The sequence below is a fragment of the Dama dama genome, chromosome 23 (genome assembly GCF_033118175.1).
Source record: "Dama dama isolate Ldn47 chromosome 23, ASM3311817v1, whole genome shotgun sequence".
Classification (NCBI taxonomy): Eukaryota; Metazoa; Chordata; class Mammalia; order Artiodactyla; family Cervidae; genus Dama; species Dama dama.
Genome location: NC_083703.1, coordinates 48,411,217 through 48,435,923, shown reverse-complemented (window position 1 = coordinate 48,435,923; position 24,707 = coordinate 48,411,217). Strand labels below are relative to the sequence as shown.

General features: G+C 41.3%; 1 protein-coding gene across 6 annotated transcripts in view; it reads right to left on the bottom strand.

Annotated features, from left to right (window-relative positions):
* SHLD1 (shieldin complex subunit 1) overlaps positions 1 to 24,707 on the bottom strand; it is a 101,764-nt gene that overhangs the window by 11,914 nt on the left and 65,143 nt on the right. Inside the window, exon 4 of one of the 6 annotated variants that reach the window (XM_061126646.1) lies at positions 13,708 to 13,806. The exons of the other annotated variants lie outside the window; for them this stretch is intronic. Within the exon in view, the coding sequence (XP_060982629.1) occupies positions 13,754 to 13,806 (53 nt within the window). The 3' untranslated portion in view covers positions 13,708 to 13,753. The remainder of the gene's footprint in view (positions 1 to 13,707; positions 13,807 to 24,707) is intronic. 6 annotated transcript variants of the gene reach the window in all.

Below are 24,707 nucleotides of genomic sequence, written 5' to 3'. Positions count from 1 at the left end.
TCAGTTGTGTCTGACCCTTTGGAGACCCCAGTGGACCCCAGGTGAAGGCTTCCCTGTCCTTCACCATCTCTCGGAGCTTGCTCAAATTCACATCCATTGAGTGGGTGATGCCACCAACCATCTTGCTCTCTATCATCTCCTTCTCCTGCCTTCAATCTTTCCCAGCATCAGGGTCTTTTCCAGTGAGTCAGTTCTTCACATCAGGTGGCCAAAGTATTGGAACTTCAGCTTCAGCATCTGTACTTCCAACGAATATTCAGGAATGATTTCCTTTAGGATTGACTGGTTTGATCTCCTCACAGTCCAAGAGACTCTCAAGAATCTTCTCCAACACCACAGTTCAAAAGCATCAATTCTTCAGCACTCAGTCTTCTTTATGGTCCAAGTCTTACATCCATACATGACTACTGGAAAAACCATAGCTTTGACTCTACAGACCTTTGCCAGCAAAGTATGTCAATGCTTTTTAATATGCTGTCTAGGATGGTCATAGCTTTTCTTCCAAGGAGGAAGCCTCTTTTAATTTCATGGCTGTAGTCACCAGCTGCAGTGATTTTGGAGTCCAATAAAATAAAGTCTGTCACTGTTTCCATTGTTTCCCCATCTATTTGCCATGAAGTGACAGGACTAGATGCTATGATCTTTAGTTTTTGAATGTTAAGTTTTAAGCCAGCTTTTTCACTCTCTTCTTTCACCTTTATCAGGAGGCTCTTTAGTTCCTCTTTACTTTCTGTCATAAGGATGGTGTCATCTGCATATCTGAGGTTATTGATATTTCTCCCAGCAATCTTGATTCTAGTTTGTGCTTCATCCAGTCCGGCATTTCACATGATGTACTCTGCATGTAAGTTAAATAAGCAAGGTGACAATATACAGCCTTGATGTACTCCTTTCCCAATTTGGAACCAGTCTGTTGTTCCATGTCTGGTTCTAACTGTTGCTTCTTGACCTGCATACAGGTTTCTCAGGAGCCAGGTGAGATGGTCTGGTATTCCCATCTCTTTAAGGATTTCCACAGTTTGTTGTGATCCACACGGTCAAAGGCTTTAACATAGTCAATGGTGCAGAAGTAGATGTTTTTCTGTAATTCTCTTGCTTTTTCTCTGATTCAATGGATCATATTTTGTTAAGTAGCAATTAAGTCACTGGAACAGAGAACCTGACCCTTTCAGTATTAGAAAAGCCATGGGGAGTCACCTGGTTCAACTCTCCTCACTTTCTGGATCAGAACATTTTAGCTAGAGCTGGAATAAGAACTGTGGTCCCCACAAACATAGAGAACAGATTTGTGGTTGCCAAAGGGAAGGGCTGGTGGGTGAGGGATGGACTGGAAGCCTGCAGTTAGCAGATGCAAATTATTACATACTGAATAGATAACAACAAGGCTTGCTATATATAGCTCAGGGAACTATATTCAATATCTTTTTTTTTTTTTTTGGCTGCACTGGGTCTTTGTTGCAGCACACAGGCTTCTCTCGTTGTGGTGCATAGCCTTAGCTTCCCCGAGACATGTGGGATCTTAGTTCCCCAACCAGTGACTGAACCCTCGTCCCCTTCATTGGGAGGCAGATTCTTATCCGCTGGACCAGCAGGGAAGTCCCTATACTCAATATCATGAGATAAATCATTATGGAAAAGAATATTTTAAAACATGTGTGTGTGTGTGTGTGTGTGTGTGTGTGTGTAACTGAAACCTTTTGCTGTACAATAGAAATTAACACAACATTGTAAACCAACTATACTTCAATTTTCAGTTCAGTTCAGTCACTTAGTCATGTCCAACTCTTTGTGACCCCATGAACTGCAGCAAGCCAGGCCTCCCTATCCATCACCAACTCCTGGAGTCCACCCAAACCCATGTCCATTGAGTTGGTGATGCCAGCCAACCATCTCATCCTCTGTCATCCCCTTCTCCTCCTGCCCTCAATCTTTCCCAGCATCAGGGTCTTTTCAAATCAGTCAGCTCTCCACATCAGGTGGCCAAAGTATTGGGAGTTTCAGCTTCAAAATCAGTCCTACCAATGAACACCCAGGACTGATCTCCTTTAGGATGGACTGGTTGGATCTCCTTGCAGTCCAAGGGACTCTCAAGAGTCTTCTCCAACACCACAGCTCAAAAGCATCATTCTTCGGCACTCAGCTTTCTTCACTATCCAACCCTCACATCCATACACGACCACTGGAAAATCCATAGCTTTGACTAGATGGACTTTTGTTGACAAAGTAATGTCTCTGCTTTTTAATATGCTATCTAAGTTGGTCATAACTTTCCTTCCAAGGAGTATTGTCAAAAAGAAAAAAGAACTATGACCCCTCGACCTCGTCCACGTTCTGAGCACCAGGAACCCTGAGATGAGATGACCAGGTGAGGCCATCACACAAAGGACATAAGCTTCTTCAGGAACCTTTGGGAATTATGAGCTTCAAGGTATCATTTAAGACAGTCATTTTAAAGTATTTTTCCCCCTCCCAAACTATTTTAAAAACCTCATTTACATGGGAATTTTCAGCAAATTTGTTTCATATCCAGGCCTAGCTAGTAAGGAACAATTGTGAACAGAAAGGAAAAGCAAATGATTTGGATTTAGGTTGCTACAGCAACATTACTATTCTGAATATAGCTGTTTATTTCAGCAGAGTTAATTTAAATGTGAGTGGCTAATTAAGAGGATGCTTGAAACTTTAACCTTAACCTTCACTGTAAGAAAAAGTAAGCACTTTAAAAATGATGCTTGAAGTGTTGCTGGAGACATACTTAGTAAGAAGATCATGCTCCTCTGCTGGAGAAGCAGAAACCTGATCTGTTTTCTTTGAAGAAGGCAGGCCTACTCACAATCTGTCCAAATCCACGAGTCAGTATTTCCTAATTGTAAGATTTAAAGGGGAACAGAATTCCTACCAAAACCGAGCCAGTTCCACTGTTGACACCACCAGTGAGACTTTCTGAGACTGACAAGGAAAGTCAGTTTCTCTACACACAGCAGTATTTTTGTTAGATGCATGTTTATGTAAAGGGTTTCCCTGGTGGGTCAAGAATCCATCTGCAATACAGGAGACACGAGTTCGATTCCTGGGTTGGGAAGATCCTCTGTGAAGGAAATGGCAACCCACTCCAGTATTTTTGCCTGGAGAATTCCATGGACAGAGGAGCCTGATAAGCTACAGCTGATGGGGTTGCAAAGATTCGGACATGACTAAACAACAACAAATACTTGTGTAAACATATTTCACTCTATATCAAATCAAAGTCAAGTATATCTATGAAGTGACAGACTGAATTGGAAGCAAACAGACCAGACCATATTTACGTATGTAAATATATCACTGAATGTTCCCTCTTCAAAGTGATCACCTTAGGGGGCAAGGGTAAGCTCTTAATTTAAAAATGTTGATGCTGCTGAGACCATCTTGGAGTTTCTTTAGAAAATGTCTTTACTTGCTCTGGAAACTTCCTCTGTATGTCCTTATTAGTGGCAAATCTCCATTCTTGGAGGACAGAACTAGCTTTTTGGAAAATGTCAAGAGGCATTAGGAACAAAAACTGATAAATTATGTAGGTGATCATGCAGGGTAACAGGGCTTAGGTTAAAAAACAAGGTTTAATCTCCAAAAGGAAATTACTTTTCTTATGTCTCACATGCTGGTTCTAAAAGCAGTTCCCACAAGGGAACTTCAAAGTTAGTTCTATGTAATGGCAGGCAGCATGGTTTCAGTGTACATATATTTTCACATCTGCTAAAGGACAGACTAATGTGGTTTTAATTTCTGGCTATTGTAAAAAAAACTCTCATAATCGTAGACCAGAAATCTGAATGCTTTTGTCCTGACAGACAAGACACTGGTGGACTTTGTATTTAGAAGACTTGAATTTGAATCCTATCATGGCTACTTACTGGGTATGTGACCATGGGAAAGTTACTTAACATCTCTGAATCTCCATGTCCTCATCTGTAAAATGGAAATAACAGCTCCTGCCTCATAGGACCATTGTAAGAACTAAATAATCTTTCAGTATAAAACCTAGTGTGGGACCTCCCTGGTGGTCCAATGGTTAAGAATTTGCTTGCCAAAGAAGGGGATATGGGTTCAACCCTTGGTCTGGGAAGATTTCAGATGCTGTGGGGCTACTAATCTTGTGTGCCACAATTACTGAGCCCAAGCACCCTAGAGCCTGTGCTCTGCAATAAGAGAAGCCATCACAACGAGAAACCTGCACACTGCGAAAAAGAGTAGACCCCATTTGCTGGAAATAGAGAAAGTCTATGCATAGCAACAAAGACCCAGCACAGCCATAAATAAACAAATGTTTAAAAAACCTAGTGTGCAGTAAGTGTCCAACAAATATACACTACTTTATAATTATCACAGTGACAAGAGTAATAGCAACAGCAGAGTTGTTACATGTAAGTATTAAGCTATGTGTCATTTAGCATCTAGGGTTGTGTTTTATTTTTTCGGCCACTCTGTATGTAGAATCTTATTTTCCTGACCACAGATCGAACCCATGCCCCCTGCATTGAACACACAAAGTCTTAATCACTAGACCACCAGGGAAATCCCAGCATCTAGGATTTTAAAAAGTGAATTGTAAATGCTGCTGTAGGTCTTCTCTGCAGTGATAAATGAATATCATAAGCAAAGTCCAGATGAACAAGCATTCATTTTGGACTAGAAGGAATATCACTTTTATCTATTGCCTTATCCTGGCATCAGAATTAGTGGGATGCATCAGAGTGAACATTGCCCATCTCACAGCAGTAGGACTATGACTACAGAGAGGTCCCAAGTGCATGATATGCAAAGCAAACACAATCCCATCGTGGGTGGGAACAGCAGGTGCCTCAGCGTGTGGGCATGTCACACACAGAAGCTCAGGCTGCTGGAACCCTCATCTGTCCCCCAAGGTGCACCAGCCCCAGAGAGTGGGTGGGACTGAAATGACTCAACCTCCAGGGAGTCTCATGGAGGAGGGGGGGGTGGTTTTGGAAATAGATCGAGATCAAGTGAAGAACTTCAGGGAAAAGTTTATATTAATAAATACATTGAAGAAAGAGAAACAGGCTGCTGGAAAAAAAAAAAGATTGAGAAACTAGGGAAGAAATGATCTGGGTTCACAGAATGACCCCCAGCTGACTCAGAAATGTAGTGTGACTTAAATTTTAAAAGGGAAGATGAAACTGGGGAATACAATGAGAACAATTATAAGAGATATTTCTTAACTTCCTTCTCTCTCCTTCCTTCCCCCACTAACAGCTAAATCTAAGAAGGGCAAAGCTTTGAGCCTTCTCTTCTGTAACAATTTCAGAGAACACAGAAAACTCAGCAGAAGTAGGAAAAAAGCCATAAACAAAATTTTTATATAGTATAATATACAGCCTATGCAGAAAATGCTTATAAACAGAAGAGAAAGCTGCAGAAAGCTGAGGCTGACTGAATGACAGAAAATACGGGATGTGGGGGTTTAGGATGTATTTGTGTAGAAAATGTTTCTAACATGGAAACATGAGCTAGACAAGGAATAGGAGGTACAAATATGGAACTGAATTTCCACCTTTACAAGGACATGGCAAATAGTCGCTGTGACCAAACATCTAAAAATGCTGGGTAAAACTTTAAAAAAAAAATTTCTTATAATGCATGACTGAGTTGGGATAAAATAAAGAAAGTCCTGAGAGACCAAGAGGAAAATAAAAGTGGGTAGTCCAAGAGCAAAGTGAGTCCTGAGCTGGTGCCTAGAACCCAGTATATCAGTTTTAATGTCCACACAGCATTCAGGACAGAAAGCCTAGATCATAGGAAGATGGGGGCCTGAAAGGAAGCTCATTGCACAAGGCTGAGAGTCCTGAAGCTCCACCCTCAGAGAAAAGATGAACTAGAAAAAAAATATGCCATGAAAAAGGTTGTAGAAATTTCCCTGGTGGTCCAGTGGTTAAGACTCTGAGCTTCCACTGCAGGGGACATGGGTTCAATCCCTGGTCAGGGAACTAGGATCCCACATGACATGCAGTGAGGCCAAAATAATTTTTTAAATAAAAAATAAAAATAAAGAAAAGGGTTACACTTAAAAAAAAACAAAAACAAAAACAAACTTGTCTGTCTTGGCTTTGCTCTAAGTGGAGAGAAAAAAAGAACCATCTCAGCAGAGATATAACCGTGAGCCAGACCTCACATATACATGTGGCCTGAGTTGAGATTATTTTGTAGTCAAAATCCTCTAAGCCAGGTATATATTTTAATATGGTTCCAGACTGAAGTGCACTCTTATGTTTGGAGAAAGCAAATGCAAATCCTTTTAGAAGACTGTACTCTCAACTCCAAATCTCAAAAGAAACTTACATAGAGTTCCATGGAATATGAGTTTACAACAAAAACAACACTCAAAAAATACATATTGAAACAAGGCACCTTTATTGAGAGGGAAAAAACAAAAGAAACAGCACTGGAATGAAACTCATGGAAACAGATCACTGAAATTAGCACAGAATATAAAATAAATATGCTTGTGTTAAAGAAATAAAATAGGGAATAGGAAATTTGATTAAAGAACAAGAGACTGAAAAATAAACAGGTAAATCAGAAACAGAAGTTTAAAAGCTTAGGAAAATGTAAAATTATAATAATATTTATTTATACTTCAGTAGCTGGGTAAAAATAGAAGATTAGACACTACAAAACAGAGAATTACAAAATGGAAATCAGATTTGAAGATATTACTCAGAATTTAGCACAGAGACACAAAGAGAGAAAACAAAACAAAAGAAAATTAAGAGATGTGTAAGTCAAAGTGAGATGTTCTAATTGGAATTTCAGAAAAAGACAATAGAGAGAACATAGGAAAGGCAATGCACAGTAAGTTAATGGGTGAGAATGTCTTAGAACTGATAAGAGCATGAATTCTCAAATTTAATAATCACAATATTTGCAAGCAGGCTAAATAAAAAAGATATTATTCCACTGCTTTCTTGCTTGCATTGCTGCTATTGAGACATCAACAATCAGCTTAATTATCATTCATTTATAAGCAATCTGTCTTTTCTTTATGGCTAGTTTTAGGATTTTTATTTTTGCCTTTGATAATCTATTATCTTGTATCTATTGGGCTCTACATTTTGTTTCCCAAAAATTTCATTCTGTAATGAGTTAATTATGCAAAGTCATTCCACTTCAAAGTTGTTCTAGTTGGTTTTATTAAAAAATGTAGATGTTTTTATTAACAATGTTTTGCAGATGTCATTTTCTCTCTCTCTAATCAACTGTTTTCATATGTTTTTCAAAAATTACTAATTTGATCTTCCTAGGTCAGCTCATGCTGCTACTCTAGTGCCCTCAGCATTACAATACTAATTGTACAGCCACTGACCTACAGACCAAGCACCCTTTTAGAAAAAAAGGAAAATAATTAGTTTTACTGTTTCATGATATTCACTCTCTTTGAAGAGATCATATAAAAGAAGCAATATAGCTTAATTTTAAGAAAGTAAATTTTCGGTGCTTCCCTGGTGGTCTAGTGGTTAACAATTCACTTGCCAATGCAGGGGACATGAGTCTGATCCCTGATCAGGGAACTAACATCCGGCACACAGAGGGGCAACTAAGCTCATGCGCCACAACTACTGAGGCTGCCAGCAGCAACTACTGAGGCCTGTGGACCCCAGAGCCTGTGCTCTGCAACAAGAGAAGCCACTGCAATGAGAAGCCCAAGCACACACTGCAACTAGAGAGTAGCCCCTGTTCAACCTAACTAGAGAAGACCTGAGCACAGCGATCATGACCCAAAGCAGCCAAAAATAAAAAAAAATTTTTAAAAAGAAAGTAAACTTCCTTTTAGCTAGCCAATGAATTATGCCAACCATAAGAAGATAAACAGAGACAAAGGTTATGACTCACAAGTTATTAGTGGTAACATTTACAGCTTTATTGACCTTTTTGTTACCTAAGGTCCTTCTTAAATTTATTCCATTTCACATATAAATGAAATCATTTTCTTCATAAACCTAGGAAGGGGTATCAATTTGTAGGCGACAATGAAGAAGGAAAAAGAGGAAAATGACCTAGTTATACTGGTCATTCCAGACAATTACTTTTTTGACCTCTGAGTGGCAAAATCTCAACTGTATTTGAAACTTCAGCTCCTTTTAAAAGGAGCCCCACAAATCCCATGCACACAATAAATTTTTCATGCACATTTCTGTTTTCCTATACCTTGACCTAGGTAGTAGCTAATTGGGTATATATATATATATATATATATATATATATATATTTTTTTTTTTTCTTTTTACGTATGTAAAATCCACCAAGCTGAAACACAAAGACTCATGTACTTCACTGTATAGAAACTGTATCTCAATTAAAAAAATTATTTACACACACACACACACACACACACACACACATACACACACTCCCTGTCTTCAATAAGTCTTGAATGTGGCACAGACATTAAGTTTTTTTAAAAAAGATTCACAGATGATTCTAATGTTTAACATTTAATGTTTGGTTAGGTTCAGCTGCCCCAAGACACCTAGAACACGTGTTAATTAAAACAGCCACCCAGCAAATAACTGTTTCAATAAACATATGAATGAATGAATGAACCAACAAACTAATAATATCTATGTTATTCATGGTTGTAGGTACACCATTGATTGAGGTCAGAAAAAGCTCTAAGAATGTCAAAAGGGGGAGGGGGGGCATGCCACATGTTTTGGGCTTCCCTGGCGGCTCAGTGGTAAAGAATTCACCTGCAGTGTGGGAGATGCAGGTTCGATCCCTTGGTAGGGAAGATTTCCTGGAGGGGGAATGGCAACCTGCTCCAGTATTCTTGCCAGGGAAATTCCATGGACAAAGGAGCCTGGGGGGGCTACAATCCATGGGGTCACAAAGAGTCAGATATAACTGAGCTACCTGCTTTAGGCCCGTTAAATGCCTTATTGCTCCTCATTACAGCTCTATAAGGGAAGGTTACTGTTCCTGATCTTTAGTTGCAGCCAACATAAGTCACTTTGGCTACCTTAAACAGAAAGAGATGTGTAACACAGCTCATGACATTGTTGGGAGAACCGCAGAGACAGACTCTAAGATGAACTTTTAGGAATTACTCCCCAAATCACTCCGCAGAACTGGACAAAGGTGCTGCTGAAACCTAAAAAACCAGGAAGCTGCTGCTACAAATGCTGCTCCAAACTCAGTTTCCGCTACAATTTGGAAGTTCTCAATCAGGAAGCTGCCTGTCCAGTCAGGAAGCTATTACTATAGCAGCTGGTTTCAGAACCACGCTGCCTCTGCCATTATCCACATCAGCTAGAAACGAAATGAAGGTCCAGGCCCCATCTCCTACATAACCTTCCCAAATAACCTAGGCCTGAATTCAGAGGTTTGTAGGAATGTATTTGATTGGCAGATCTAACTCCAGAATACTAGCTGTAAGATCTAGAAATGGAAACTTCCAACCCTGTGTAAAGCAAGAGAGAATGCTAGGGGGAGGCTGGAATGGGCATTAGGTGGGCTAATTAACAGATAATGAAACTGAAGCACAGAGATTAAGAAAGTTGGTCAAAGACACACAGCTAGTAAGTGGCAGGGCCAGGATTCAAACTCAGGAAGTGGAACCAAAGACTAATAAGGCATGGGAGGAGGAGGAAGAAATGTTGCTCAGTTTTGTCTGAGTCTTTGCGGCCCCATGGACTGTAGCCCACCAGGCTCCTCTGTCCATAGGATTCTCCAGGCAAGAATACTGGAGTGGGTAGCCAGTCCCTTCTTCAGGGGTTCTTCCTGATTCAGGGATCGAACATGGGTCTCCTGCATTCTTTACCACTGAGCCACCTGGAAAGCCTGAGACTAAAGACCTGAGACTAAAGCTGGTGGTATATTCTCTGTTATCTGATACTTTATTTCCATACATTCTTAGCACAATTCAGTTAGTCAATCTGCCTCTCTGTCTCTCTCTCTCTCTCCATCTAGTCACCCACCCATCCATTTCTCTCTATGAGAATGACCCCGATGGCAGAATAAAAACATTAAACTATATCCAATATAAATACATCAGTAAGTATGGACCAAGGCTGACAGGAGTGAGAAGGGTCATTTCCAAATTATAGGATGGACATGTTGAAAGTTCCCCACAAAGGAGAGTGTGTCAGCTATTTTTTAAAGACTGTAATTCAGAAAATGCTTCATTTGACATGACAAGTTATAAACTACAAATTAGTTTGGGAAGGGTAAATATTTGCTGAAGATTAAGTGCATGGCAAAGGTACATCATTAAATCTGAAGTAATTAAAAAGTTCCATTTGGTATCATATACGTCCATTCCATCTTTAATGAGCACACAGCCTCAACAACCATGAGCCATAGTCCTACCCATGGTAAAGAAAGAAATGATGAATGTCTTCAGCATGACTTCCAATAAAGTGAGCCTGAATTAATCATTCTGTGTGCAAGTGCAAATGGATTTGGTTAAACAAATGAGACTACCCACCAAGGACATCAGTCAGATACTGGACTGAATTCACATTAATCAAATGTACATCAGACTGAATCAGTGGCATATGCATAGAAGCAGGGCTGCTTAAAACTCATATTTTGATTCTTAATTTTTATGTTTTTAAAAGTAATATAGGCTCAGAGCTTTTATAAGTCAGATGAGGCTAAAAGTCTGACAACGAGCAACAATACTTCCTGTCTCCTTCAGCATCCTCCCCATTGCTCAGAGTCGACACTCCAATTTGCCATTCCTTCTGGTTTTTAGAATCTTTTTATGTCTAATGAACATGATCCTATATGATAACTTATCAATCTTAAGACACTATATGTTGACATTAGGCCCCATCACACACATGCCCCTGTGCAGACTTATCTTCCCCTGTTCTCTAAACACAATTATGCCCAGTTTTAAAATTAAATCAACATTTAGAGTTTTAAGTTATGATAACTATATACAGTTGTCATTGCTTTATTGTACAATATTACTATTTTTGTGCTTGTTATTCCTCTTTTACATTTGCTTGCTTTGCTACCTACACTCCCCAAGAGCCTCTCAGAGTAACTTCCACATGTCCACTCGGCAGAACAGCCTCAGCTCCCCAGCCTGCTGAGCACTTGCCTCAGCAGCTCTCCACCCTCAGGCTCCAGGCCTGCTCCATGGTTGTTGACCCAGGTCTCCCCCTTGTTGCTTTCCTAAATTTTTTGTGTCATTTCAGTGATGATTTCCTCTACCTCAATTTCTGTTTAATTTTTTGCAGATTTCTTCTGCTCCATCATTATCACTTTCTTCTGAGTTCTTTGTTTCTTATTCATCTTGGTTTCTACATTTTATGAAGGAGGATTTCCACAAATATCTGCTAATCATTGGCTGTGAGTTCATAATTTAAGGGTGAGGCATTGAAATACTAACTGGAAGTTCTTGCCATGGGTAGGGCTTATAGATTGGTGGACTTCATGTAGGGCGACTGATATTCATTCAGGTTTTCCAGAGATGGATCCACTCATCTCCGAAATGGCCATGAGGATGCTGTTTTAGATGGAAAGGCCCAGACAGTCCTCTCTGAGGAGATGGCATTTAACTAGGAAGCCCTACATGCAATGAGAGAGGAAGTAATGCGAATATCTGGGGCAGATGGGTTTCAGACAGAGGAAATGGCAAATGCAGATTCCCGGAAACAGAGACAGGTTTAATTAAGCAGCATGAGGACCAGCCAGGAGGCCCCTGTGGCTACAGCAGAGGAAATAATGGAAAGACAGAAAGAACGATGTGCATTTATAGCTTATGGAAACAATTTTCACATAGACTTTGTCAGAGACATTAAAAAGCCTAGTATCAAAATATTTCATTATAGTTCATAAAAATGAATCTGAATCATTTTTACAGTACTTGACATCAGACAAAAAAAGATCATGGTGACTTGCCTTTGTTTGGTTAATCAGGCAAGCTAACAGATATGTGAAATTATTTATCCCTGTTCAACCTTGTGAAGATTATGAAAAATGAGAATCTATACCTCATAAACACTTACACTAGAGACACTGAATAAGATATAAATCTGTTCACACATCTGAGCTAAATCAAAGGAAGCAGCTCACGTTGTTGAGAAAAATTGAAAGCGTAAAAAAAAACCCCAACCGGTTGCCAAGGCAACAACAAAAAAAACTAGACAGAAAATATATTTTCCATCTTAAGCACAATCACATTCAAAGGCTCAGTATCTTCCTGCCCTGCTTTTGAAGTTTTATTTAACCTTCATTCAGTTATTCCTGGAGACGGGGCAAGAATTGAGAATCCATAGAACTTGGGTTTTGTCAAAGCTGGGTGGCAGCAATGTACTAGTAAAAAGTATTTTAAGGGAGGGGAATAAACCCTCTGGTTCATAGACTAAGGCATAAGAACTACCTTCTTGAAATTATTCTTTGACTTTTCCTGGATGACACAATTTTGCAGAGAACTTCCACTTATGAGCTGGACACCAAATGGTTACTGAGAGACTGGAAGGTCAAATAATGTGCTGGAGAATTTCCAGATCCTTCCCCTTGAACTTGTGCAATTTCAAAGGGTGACTCAGAGCTGACATTAAACACCATCTGTGCTTCTCCACCAGACACCCTGCTAAAAGCCCTGCTGTCCACAGGCTGCCAAACTCGGTCTTGACTCTCCCCTCGCCAGCTTTCTCTATCCAGAGGCTCCATTGCTTCTTGGAGTCCCTGTGCTCCATCCTCTATGAAGCCCGCACGGGTTCCCAGGCAGAACTGACCCGCCCACCCCACAGCCCCCGGGTCTAGTATACAGCACCCAGTGGTTCTTCCACATCTGCTGAAGGCCTGTGCGTAGCTCTTTTCTTATCTGACTGTGGCTCCCTAGAGACAGAGACCCTGTCCTAGATACTGTGGTACATGTGCCCCACACAAGCCTGGGGAAAATGGTTTCAGTGAATAAAACAGAATGAATTAATATACTGCTCTAGATTTTAATGCTAAAGAACAATCTCAAAATACCATCAAAACAAGTAGCGGGAAGAATCTGATAAACAGGTCGTGGGTAGAGGGAGGCAACTGTGTCTGGCTCCAGCTCAGGCCCTGGCCGGCTGTGTGACTAGTTGAACCTTCTTGTTTTCCAAACTGTGTCTGCAGAATACCACCTGTGTCCAGAGGGTAGCAGGTGTTCATAAAAAAGGGGGCTTGAAGTTCAAGGTGGTGGGGTTGAAAGCATAAGGTAAGTCTTTTTTTTTTTATTTAAGGCAAGTCTTTTTACTGTAGACCTTTGCGCAACTGTGTCTTACCTGGAGGATGGAAGGAAGCAAAACAGGCCAGACACTTGATAAACACTGATTCTCATTTTGTTGCTCTTCTCATCCATCTACATTCTGTAGATTTTTTTCTAGAATGATTGTATACTATTTTAGTTAAAAAAACTATTTTATTAAAAGAATTAGTCAAATTAGAATGTAACCTAATTGGATAATGATTCCTTTTCTAAAGTTACACACAGTTTCACTATCAATTTTTTTCCTTAATTCTGTAAAGTTGTATACAGGATAGGAGAACCACTCATCCTGGGTGAGGGAAAACACTACCATAAATCTCCCTCCTGGCAGGTGGTTCTGTTCTGGCCTCCAGAGGGCTTGGGGTTGAATAGTAGCTCTCAATCTGCTTTCCCCAAAACTGAGCACCACCTTCCCGACAATGAGGGCATAAACACCACATGTATGAACTCACCCTTAAGCAGATATCTGCATTCCGTGGGTCGCAAAGATGAAGGGAATCAAATGTAATCGTGAAGTTTTGTCTCCTCAGTGCCAAAAATAGCAGGCACACCTTAGATGAATGGGGTTCCAGGCAAGAGAACAATAGGGCCACTCAGGTCAAGGGTTAGACAAAACAGAAATGATAATTGTGCAAATCCAAACTTTAACCTTTTTCTCTTTTCTGTAACTATTTCCACAAGAGCTAACTTTTCTATAACGCTGAGTGTGTTTATTTCTCTGTCTCTCTCACACACACACCACAGGACCCATATTAGATGGACTCTGTTCAGGACAATCATTTATAATAACAGGGTACAGCAGAGGCCTAGAGATGATGCAAATGTCATGACACCCCCCAGGCAGAGCTTAGCTGAACAAACCATGTTCCCATTAATTTATTTTAAAGGTCAAAAGAAACTGTCAGAGTTAGAGGCGTGATTTTTCTTACCAATGAACAATCTCATTTAAATGAGTATAATTTAAATACTTTAAGAATCTAAAGAGAAACTTGGGACAAAACTCAGAGGAATCTGGAGGAAAAAAACTGAAGCAGAAGGGTCTATTTTTAGGACTATTTTAAGAGGAAAAAGAAAGAGTAAAACACTGTATCTTAAGAGTCCCTTGGACAGCAAGGAGATCAAACCAGTCAATCCTAAAGGAAATCAACCCTGAATATTCATTGGAAGGACTGATGCTGAAGCTGAAGCTCCAATCCTTTGGCCACCTGATGCAAAGAACTGACTCACTGGAAAAGCCCTGATGCTGGGAAAGACTGAGGGCAGGAGGAGAAGGGGGTGATAGAGAATGAGATGGTTGGATGGCACCATTGACTCAATGGACCTAAGTTTGAGCAAACTCTGAGAGATAGTGAGGGATAGGGAAGCCTGGTATGCTGCAATCCAGGGGGGTTTCAAAAAGTTGGACCTGACTGAGAGATTGAACAACAGACAGCACTGTATGGTGTGTACCCCCAGGGGAGTGACGGGTGGGGAGTGGGAGCTCCAGGTATGACAAGAGGACAGACCCGCCAGCCACACAGCACAAGGGAAGGGAAGGCAATAATCACCTGGTTCCAGAAGCAAAGAATAGCACAGACTGAGACAAGTGCCTAGAAACCTCAACCTGGAGAAGGAGACCTTCTCTAAGACTCTCAAGCAGAGAACTAGGATTAATGGGATGGTAAGGTCTACAAGATGTTAAAGTCTGAAAAATCTAAAAGATCTCATCCTCCTTTCAGGATGAGACTGAGAACAATACTATTAAGTATTTTAGTAAGCAGGATGATGCTATCCTGGAAGAACTCTATGCCTTTTCAGTGATTTGGAGTATAATGTACCCACCAGCAATGCTGACCTCAAAAATAAAGCAGTGGATAAGAAGCAGCTTGAGTTAAATATCATGACATACTCTTCTATGGCCAAGCACTTCATCTAAGCTACCCCTTCACACATGGAGAGTAAAGAAAACCAAAACAGAAACACATGCCACTTCTACTCTATCCAAGAATCCTTTAGAAATGTAGAGAAGTCTCTCCTAGACTCATTTCCATTACTCTTAGGAAATTAAAAAAAAAAAAAAAATAGGGGGAGAGGAGGACAGGAAACTTGAAAGCAATGCATTAGAAGAAAAGCAAAAGAAGATAGTATAGCAAAATAGCAAGAGTTTCTTTTGTGTGTTTTTATATTTTCCATCTTCTACAGTAAACATGTAAACAAGAAAATGTTTAAACAGAGAGCGATCAAAGGGATTAAAGAAATCAAATTGAGACAACTCAAAGGAAGCAACACAACTACTGTGACTTAAAAGCAAATGCTTGCTCTGGCTCAGGCATGGTCTCTGTTCATCTTCCTATCTCTTCAATGACAACAGTCATTTGTTAAATATTTACTAAGTGTTCTTTTTTTTTGGCGGTACACCGAGACATGTGGGATCTTAGTTCCCCAATCAGGGACGGAACCTGGAACCCCTGCAGTGGAAGCACAGTCTTAACCACTCAACAGCCAGGGAATTCCCCTCAAATATGTATCAAATGTGCATCAAATGCCTGACCCTAGGTAGAGAAACAAAAGACCCTGATGGAGCTGTTGTCCTTGACAAACTTGTAGTCAAGAAAGATACAAAAGAAATACAACACCGAGAGCACTATAAAATGCTAAACCACGGTCTTTTGATGACCGCTGTAATCAGAGTTTCCAAGAACAAAGTCAGAGGGGCCATAAAGAATTCACTCAACCAGAACCCCAGACCCAGCTCCTAAAGGAAATGGGGATTTGGATAAACTCCCATGGTTCTCCACAGAATGATCACAGCTAAGTGGTTTCAACTTGGTAGCTCGGTGGTTTCTCTGAATGAATGAGACACACATGTATCTGAGAGTGGAACTGCTGGGTTACAGAGTATACAAATGTTCAATTTTTAGAAATCCTCAAAGTAGGTGTCATAGCATATATGAGAGTGAAGGGCCTGACTCTGGTTTGGCCTGTTCCTGGCTATAATGATGGAGTCTTATATCAGGTCTGTCCAAATCTGATCTATCACCAAAGATGGTGAGCCCTCAAACCACTCTATTTTCATCTACCTTAAAAATATTGTCTTCATAGACATTGCCAGCACGTATTTTTTCTTAGAGAAAAGGCTGTTAAAACTAAGAGGGGCAGAAGAAACCGCACTGTTGTTAAAGGCAAATTATATTATAAAGGACAAGCTGTCTAGTAAAACAAACTTATAATTACAATTATCTTCAAAATAAATCAAATTATCTGTATAAACCCAACCACTCACTGGTAAATTAATGGAAAAACATGACAATGCTGAGCTTTTAACTGCCTCTATTGCAAAACCCCCAAACCTAAACTTCAATTATCAGGCAGAAAAGAGGCAATTAGTTTGCAACAGATGTATCAGTAAAAACCTGTTACAGTGGAGCCCCAGAGTTACTAATTCCCAAATTTATGAAGTCCATCTGTGCAATTTTTACAGGTTTTCACTTTAGACAATCCTACTTAGATAGTCCCTCCTAACTAATTGCTTTTTATTTTGCTTTTGAGTCTTAAAAAAATATTTCCAGTATATATGCTTCATATGAGCTTTGTTATCTCAAACTCCAAGTTTAATTTCTTTTCCAGAACATTTTTTTTTTCATTATATTAAACCTCAGGAAAATACCAGATGACAAGATTATTGAGCAATGATAGGGCTTAAACAAATTAAGGCTTCCAGGCTGTGTTGCTACTTCTTGTTTCCAAAAATCAATCTTTTTCCGGTTATCAAACATCACTTGTGACCTTTAAAAAGAACTCCCTCAAGTCATTCATTCTTAAGAAAATCTGGTTAGACTATTATAGTAGTGCATAATGTAAAATGATGCCAATGTTCAATTATAAGACCTGCTAATGATTACTACATATTTTCAGTATTACTGAATAGGATTGAAATGGTTCAAATATCAAATATATTTTGCTTGGTACCATCAAATGAAACTACAAATAAACACAATAAGAGAAATGAGAAATAGAATAATTTCAGGGAAATAAATTTCCCCCAGTAACCCCTATGAATATTGAAGGAAAAAATAATTTGTTCTTGGTATAAGACCTGCTCCCATTTAAGTAGAAAGGGTGGTTGCTCTACTGATGAGAGAGTGGAGTCATAAGGAAATAACCCCTTAAAGTAGTGAGAAATGACTTGAAGAGTATGGAAAGGAACTTCATGGATCCTTCCACGGCACCTAGAATCCCTACTCTGCTGGCCTCCTGAGATTACAACATACCACAGAGTACTGTTACCAATATGTTTATTCATTCAACAAATATTTGTGAAGGATCAATTATGTACCATACCCTGTCCTACAGCCTGGAGATTCTGTAATGAACGACACAGATAAAGCCCTCATGGAGCTAAAGATCTAGAAGAGGAGGTAAAACAAGGAATAGGTAACTCCACAGATAAATTCTAACAAGTGACATATAAGGTGCCCCAGAGAATATGACAGCAACTAAATCTGGATACTGTAGGGAGATGGGGTTGGAGATGACTCGGTTATATATGATGTGGGATACAGTTAACCAGGTGACAAATATACTAAATCTATTATTCATAACTAATGCCATCTGTATCTAGGTGATATTTATTGCATCTTTCCCTTAGTCATTTCAATACAACTAATTTTTTTGAGCACTTTAAAAAAAACTTTTTATTTTGTATTGGGGTATAGCCAACTAACAATGTTGGGATAGTTTCAGGTGAATAGCGAAGGGACTCAGCCACACATAGACGTATATCCATTCTCCCCTAAATTGCCCTCTCATCCAGGCTGCCACATAACACTGAGCAGAGTTCCCTGTGAGCACCTGTTTTTATTTCAACTACTTGGAGGTGCCACAAAGGAATGCAGAGTTGAGCGTGGTGCGGTCTCTCCTCGAAGAGTGGAAAATAAAGTCTACAGAGCAAGCGGTCCCACAAACAACCCTGCACACCACAACATGAACTGCACTTGTAATGAGGCTGTAAGGGAATCTAACTGGAGGCAGGGGAAGACTGCAGAGAACAAGCAAGGGTGTCCAGGCCAGACGCAGTGAAGATGCAGCACTTCTCCAAACTAGGAGGAGGGAAGAGCAAATCCTGGGAAAGCGAATGAGCATGAAAAGTTTAAAAATGGTACACAGGTCATGCCATGTTTTATGGGCAGCCAGAAGACTGGACAAGCGGCAGGGGAGGAGACCAGAGTGCTGGGCATGAGGGCAGAGACAGGAGGGCTCACGGGTGGAGAGATGGGTGTGGGCCAGACAACAAGGCGCCATGACTCAAGGCCATGTGGGGGCCGCAGAGCAGAGGGGCCAAGGGCTCTATGCGGACATTCTCCACCCACCCTCTGGTCTAGATGCACTCCTTAGCTGGCTCCAGCCTGCTCTGCCTCAGGAGGCTGACCACGAGGACTGCACAGAGGGGCACTCTTGCCCTCTGCCTTGGAGTTGAGAACCAAAGGGAAGCCAAGAAGGAGATGCAAGGAGGGAAAAAGGTGAAATAGGACCACTTCCCTGGCTCCCTTCCTGGGTGGTTGTCATGGGCTGACCACATCCCTCCTCCAAGCTCACAACTCCTATCAGGCAGCCCCCCTACCACAGCTCTCAGGCCCTGGCCGTGCTTCCCCTGTGGTTTCCTCACCCTTGCTCACAGCTTTATTAAGCGTTCCTCAGATTATCTGGTTGGGTTGAGTTATCTGTTCCCCTCCAGGACCTGAACTAGTGCAGTCATGCAGCAAGGAAATTGGAAGGTGACTGAGGAAGGCATCACAGGCAAATGCAGAGAGGGAGAAGCTTGTGGCAGAAGGAGAGGACCAGGGGGTGGAAGGTCATGATGACGGAGAAGAGTCGGTGGTCAGGGAGGTGGGATGCCAGACTAGCCACAGACCACAGCACGTACGTGAACCCTGCCGCGTGCCAGGCACGATTCCACAGGCTCTAACAAAACTCACTTCACTCTTACAACTTCCTAATGAGGCATGCCAAACTAGTAAGTGGTGAAGCTCGGATTTAAATCCAGGCAAGTCTAGTAGCAGAGTCATGTTCTCAACCTCTGTGCTAGACTGACTGCTCTGGCTGGCAGAGAAGGACACTTCAGAATTCCAGACCCTGGAGGAGGCAAGACAATGGTGGTAACAACTCTGAGGAAAGCCATCTGGGTAGACTGCTGAAAGTAAGGCTATTGTAGAAAACCTTGCAACCCTATGCGAACTCTGCCTCAGTGACAATGTAGAATCTTGGGCAGATATCCTAAAAAAATAAAAAATGACCATGTCCAAATAAATTACAGTCAGTTGGAAATTCCCTGGTTGCCTAGTGGTTAGGATCCTGGGCTTTCACTGCTGAGGGTCCAGGTTCAATCCCTGGTCAGGGAACTGAGATCCTGCAAGCCCTGGGGTGTGACCAAAAAAAACAAAACAAAAACAGTTTTCTCATAAAACCATAATTATTTTATGTTCTTAAGAAACATCACATTATCAAAACATATATCACATAGTTATTTCAGTATGGAATAAGGAGAATTGTGGTTAGAGTTGATAAGATTAGATAATTTTTTCCTGTAGGACCTTCAACAATTGAGAGTTTAGTTATATTTCGTTACCATCTAAAAAGAATAAATGACTTGATTAAACACCAACAGAGAACCAAAAGAGAAACCTGAGCAGCACAGAAAAATAACCTGTAGCCAAGTTCACAACCAATGAAGACAAAGAAAAGCCGTGGACACCAGCTGGCCTTGGGCCTCTCACACAGTGTGGCTGCGAGCCTTGTACCCGCAGGCAGCCGCTTCCTTCCTCCAGCCCAGGGGAGCCTCCAATGGCAATTACATCTCAACTCCTACTGGCCCAGAAAACGAAAACTACGATTTCAATAACCAGTTTGCAGAACAAACTTATACAGTAAGGAAAATATTAGTCAATAATGTTTGTTTAGGGCTTCCCAGGTTGCCCAGTGGTAAAGAATCGATCTGCCAATGCAGGAGATGTGGGTTCAATCCCTGAGTCAGGAAGATCCCCTGGAGAAGGGAATGGCAACTCATTTCAGTATTCTTGCCTGGGAAATCCCATAGACAGTGGAGCCTGGTGGGCTACAGTTCATGGGGTCGCAAGAGTGGGACACAACTCAGCGCCTAGATGAACAACAACAACAATTTGTTTGTTTTAAGTCTCCTGCAGCAGATAAGGTCATGAAATCAACAGTGTTCTGTGATGTGTAACTATAACAGGGCACATCCCATGACTTCTTTTAAATGGCATCTCACCATCTTAACTCTATCCTTGCTTAAATAACTTCCACAGCAACCACTTTCCTTTCCTTAGGGAGAAAGAGAGGAAAGGAAAATGCTCCCCAACCAGACTTTTCATTTGCCCGGTGGATGGCGACATAGTAAGGATGAGTGCAATAACGAGCTCTTAGAAATGTTGCCTGGGGGCCTGCAGCCACACGGTGGGTGTCAGACTATAGCTGCTGACTACACTGATGGGCCTCTCCCTTATTCTGTTCTTCCTGAACATCCTCAGGTGGGGTTCCAGGCACAGGAAAGATGGGGCTGCAGAGAATGATCCGTTTCTGCAGTTGTTTCCTCGACATTAAGGCAGGTTGCCACAACTGTGTGTACACTCAGCTTCTTGCAAGATGAGGCAGTTGGCACATGGCACTGGTTAATCAGTAATGTTCCATACATTCATATTAACAGGAGCCAAGAAAACCTACACTACTGTGAATATTTATCCTTTCGGGTTCAACCTGCTAATTTGTTTTAAAGGAGTACACTCTCTCTTTGGGGTATAACAGGAGATTCCATAAAGGACTTCGAGAGGGATGTGGTTTAGCTGTGTATTGCCAATTTTTAAACCTTCCTATTTTCCTGATGCCTCAACACCCCCAAGCACAGACCACAAGCACCTGCCAGCCAGGCAACCAGATGCAGTGTGACAAGGCTGGTCCCTTCTTGCCCTCCCTCGAATATGACCCAGTGACATTCAAACACACCAATAAAATCCCTTCACACCTTTCACTTGTGTGGGGCCCATACCTGACCCTGGGTGCGCGTTCGTTCTCAGCTCCTGACCTGCTTGTTGAGTCTGCTCCCTGAGTGCTCCTCCCACGTGACCCCTGCCCAGCATGCGGGCCTCCCTCCTCTAGCACTGTGAGTATAATAAACCCTCTCATTTCACATGCACCTCAGAGTGTGACAGTGTGGACATCATTCCTAAGACCCCACGAAGGGCGCTGACTCCCCATTTACAACACGCTAAGCAATCTGGTGGTTTTGAAAAGGAAGATAAGGTCTCTGATGACTGCAGCAGTTGTGAAAACACACACTTCAGTCCACATTGTAGAAAACTGGAGATTTCATCATTAAATTCTTTTATAGGGACATATTCCCTTAAAAATCCCAGTTTGGGAAAGAGATTTTTTTTTTAGGCTGGATATGGTCAATTTATGGAGAAGGAAATGGCAACCCACTCCAGTATGCTTGCCTGGAAAATCCCATGGACAGAGGAGCCTGGTGGGCTACAGTCCATGGGGTTGCAAAGTCAGGCACGACTAAGCGACTAACACACTCGGTCAATTTATATACCAAGGTATATAATTTTAACTAAATCTGTTTTTTATGTTTCTGATCTATTTAAAATATTGAATCTGGATTTCTTTTAATTTCTTTTCAATGACTGGTAATATTGCTCTTTCAGTTACCACTTGTTTTCACCTCACTCGATTCCCTAAGCCCTCTCCTTTTCCAAGAAGAAGTTCATTTCACTTAAGCCATGATCATGGGTAAAATTCATGTAAAAATTCCAGTCCACTTTAAACTATATTTGACAGCCACTGTACAGAGCAGCATCTCCAGTTCTCTAGACTAAAGGGCAAAACTAGGCAGTAGATAGCTGTAGGCTTTAGATTCCTGCACAAGATGGTAACTTGGGCTGAATCTTGTAGATTCTACATTGCTACTGCTTCATTTAGGAAATGACACTTTAGATCAAGGCAAAAAGTTGACACACAGGTTAATAATTCATCCCAGATCTCTACTGTAGTGTTTAAAACATAGTTCTTCAATTATGGTGGAAGATGGATATTAATCCAATCATCATTTAACACAAATTTCTTGAGCAGCTGCTTTGTGTCGGGCATTAATTCTAGATATTGACAATTCAGCAGTGAATAAGAGAAATAAAGTGCTTACTCTCATGGAGCTTATGTTCCCACTGGTAAAACAGAAAATAAATGAGCAGAGACTTTAACTGGAGACAGTGATAAATCTCAGGAAGAAAGATAAAGCAGAGGAACGGGGTAGAGAATGATGTAGATGGGAAGGCCAGGATGGAGGGCCAACAAGGCTCCTGGGAAAGTCACATTTGAGCAGAGATCTACAGGAAACAAGGGAACAAAACATGTTCCAATGGAAGAACATTCCAGGCTAAAGGGCCTAAAAATGCAAAATCTCAGAGAGGGGGATGAGCTTGTGTATGGCTGTTGAGAAGTGGGTAAGGAGGAGGGGATATAGCCAGGCAGGGACAGGCCAGATCACGTGGGGCCCAGAGGCCAATGGAAGATATTGGGATTACATCCAAAGTGCACTGGAAGCGTTAGGTGGCAGAACTGAGTTTAGGAAAAGGTTGCCCTGGGTGCCAACGGAGAGCAAATCTCGGAGGGCAAGAAAGGGACTGGAGATTAGTTAGGAAGCTACTGGAGAGTCAGTGTAAGATGGCGGCTTGGGCATGGGTAGAGTGACAGATGTGGTGAGATGCTGCCATACTTGGAACATATTTGGGAGATAGAGCCTGTGGGACAGCTTGTATTGGACACAGAGGATAGGTCTGAGGACTGAGGAACTGGGTGAAGAGAAGAAAATCAGGTGAGAGGTTGAGTTGTTCACCTGTTTGAAGGGGATCAAGAGTTCTATTTGAACTTAAGTTTGAGGTGCTTATTTGTTAAATGCCTGTCTAGAGCTATGGAGTAGAGAGCTGAGTGTACGTGTCTGGGGCTCCGGGAGAGCTGGCACCATAGGAGTTAAAAGACATCATCATGGGATGAGGCAGATGGTGAAGGGGAGAGGCCTGAAGTCTGAGCCTGAGATGCTCCAGGGGTTGGAAGCAGTGAGAAGAACCAGAACCCAACAAAAGAAGCTGAGATAGAGCAGCCAATGAGAGGGGAGAAGAAGCAAGAGGAAGGGGTGTCCCAGAAGCCAAGTGAAGAACAGATGTCCAGGAAAGGGATGACCAGCTGCATCAACCATGCTGTTTGGTTAAACATGATGAGGACTGAGAACTGACCATGGGATCTGAGAGACAAAAGACACCACAAGTCCACAAGAAGAGCAGAGGTGTGGTATGTGGAGGTAGGGGAGGGGAGGGCTGGTGGGGAGGTGAGGCAAAAGCCCGACTGAGTGGGCTGAAGAGAAATTAGGAAGAATTAAGAGAGTGGGTCAGACAAGCTAGACTCCTCTTTCATAGCCCTTTGCTATAAAGATGAATAGAGAAATGAGAGCAGTAGTTGATGGCAATAAGGAGTCAAATTAAACATGAGAGATTTTATGCTGCAAAGAATGAACCAGTCAAGAGCGGGAAATAAAAAATGCAGGAGAGAAGAGATAACTGGAGGTGTGATGCCTATGACCAGGAGAGAGAAGATGGGAACTGCACATGAGTGGAGGGAATAGCCTTAAATAGGAACACAGACAATTAGTCACTGTAACAGACTGGGGCATCTGGGGACAGAGGCAGGTGGTAGGGAATGAGAAAGTTCTTTTTCTCTTTAAATTTTCTCAGTCAAATAAGAAGCAAGAAGCAAGGCCACTTTATGACTCATGGGGGTAATCCTTAATAGAGGCCTAAACGAACCTGCTTCCTTTAGACCCAGGCAAACAAGCGGCCTCAGGATGGACCAATGAGGGCACCAAAGCCCATGAGGCAGCCCAGTTCTCCAGGTGAGAACTGCCAAACCCAGTTCTTTTTCTCTGTTTCTTTCTCTCTCTCTGTTTTAGTTTTTGTGATTGACTCCCATTGTGGAGTTTGTAAACTGAGCTACAATAAGTTTCAGCAAAACAATATAATGTATAACATTAAATTAATGCTGTTAATTAAAAAAAATTTTTTTTGTTTATTGTTTTGGCTTTATACTTGTATAAGCACAATAAACCTGAATTTTCTTTTAATGTTAAGCATTGTTGCCACACACACGAAACTTAAATTAACTCTGTGAGGTACTGAATGTGTTATTTTCATCTTGGTAATCATTTCACAGCGTGTATCAAATCATCACACTGTACACTTTAAATATATATAATTATATGACTGTCATTTATTCCTCAATAAAGTTGTAAAAAAAAAAAAAAAAAAGCTGCGCCTTTTTTTAAGGAGAGGAAACAGCTGGGAGAACCTGACTTAGCATCCAGAAGAAGGCATAAGAAGGCAAATCTCTGAGGAATCAAAACCAGGCAGAG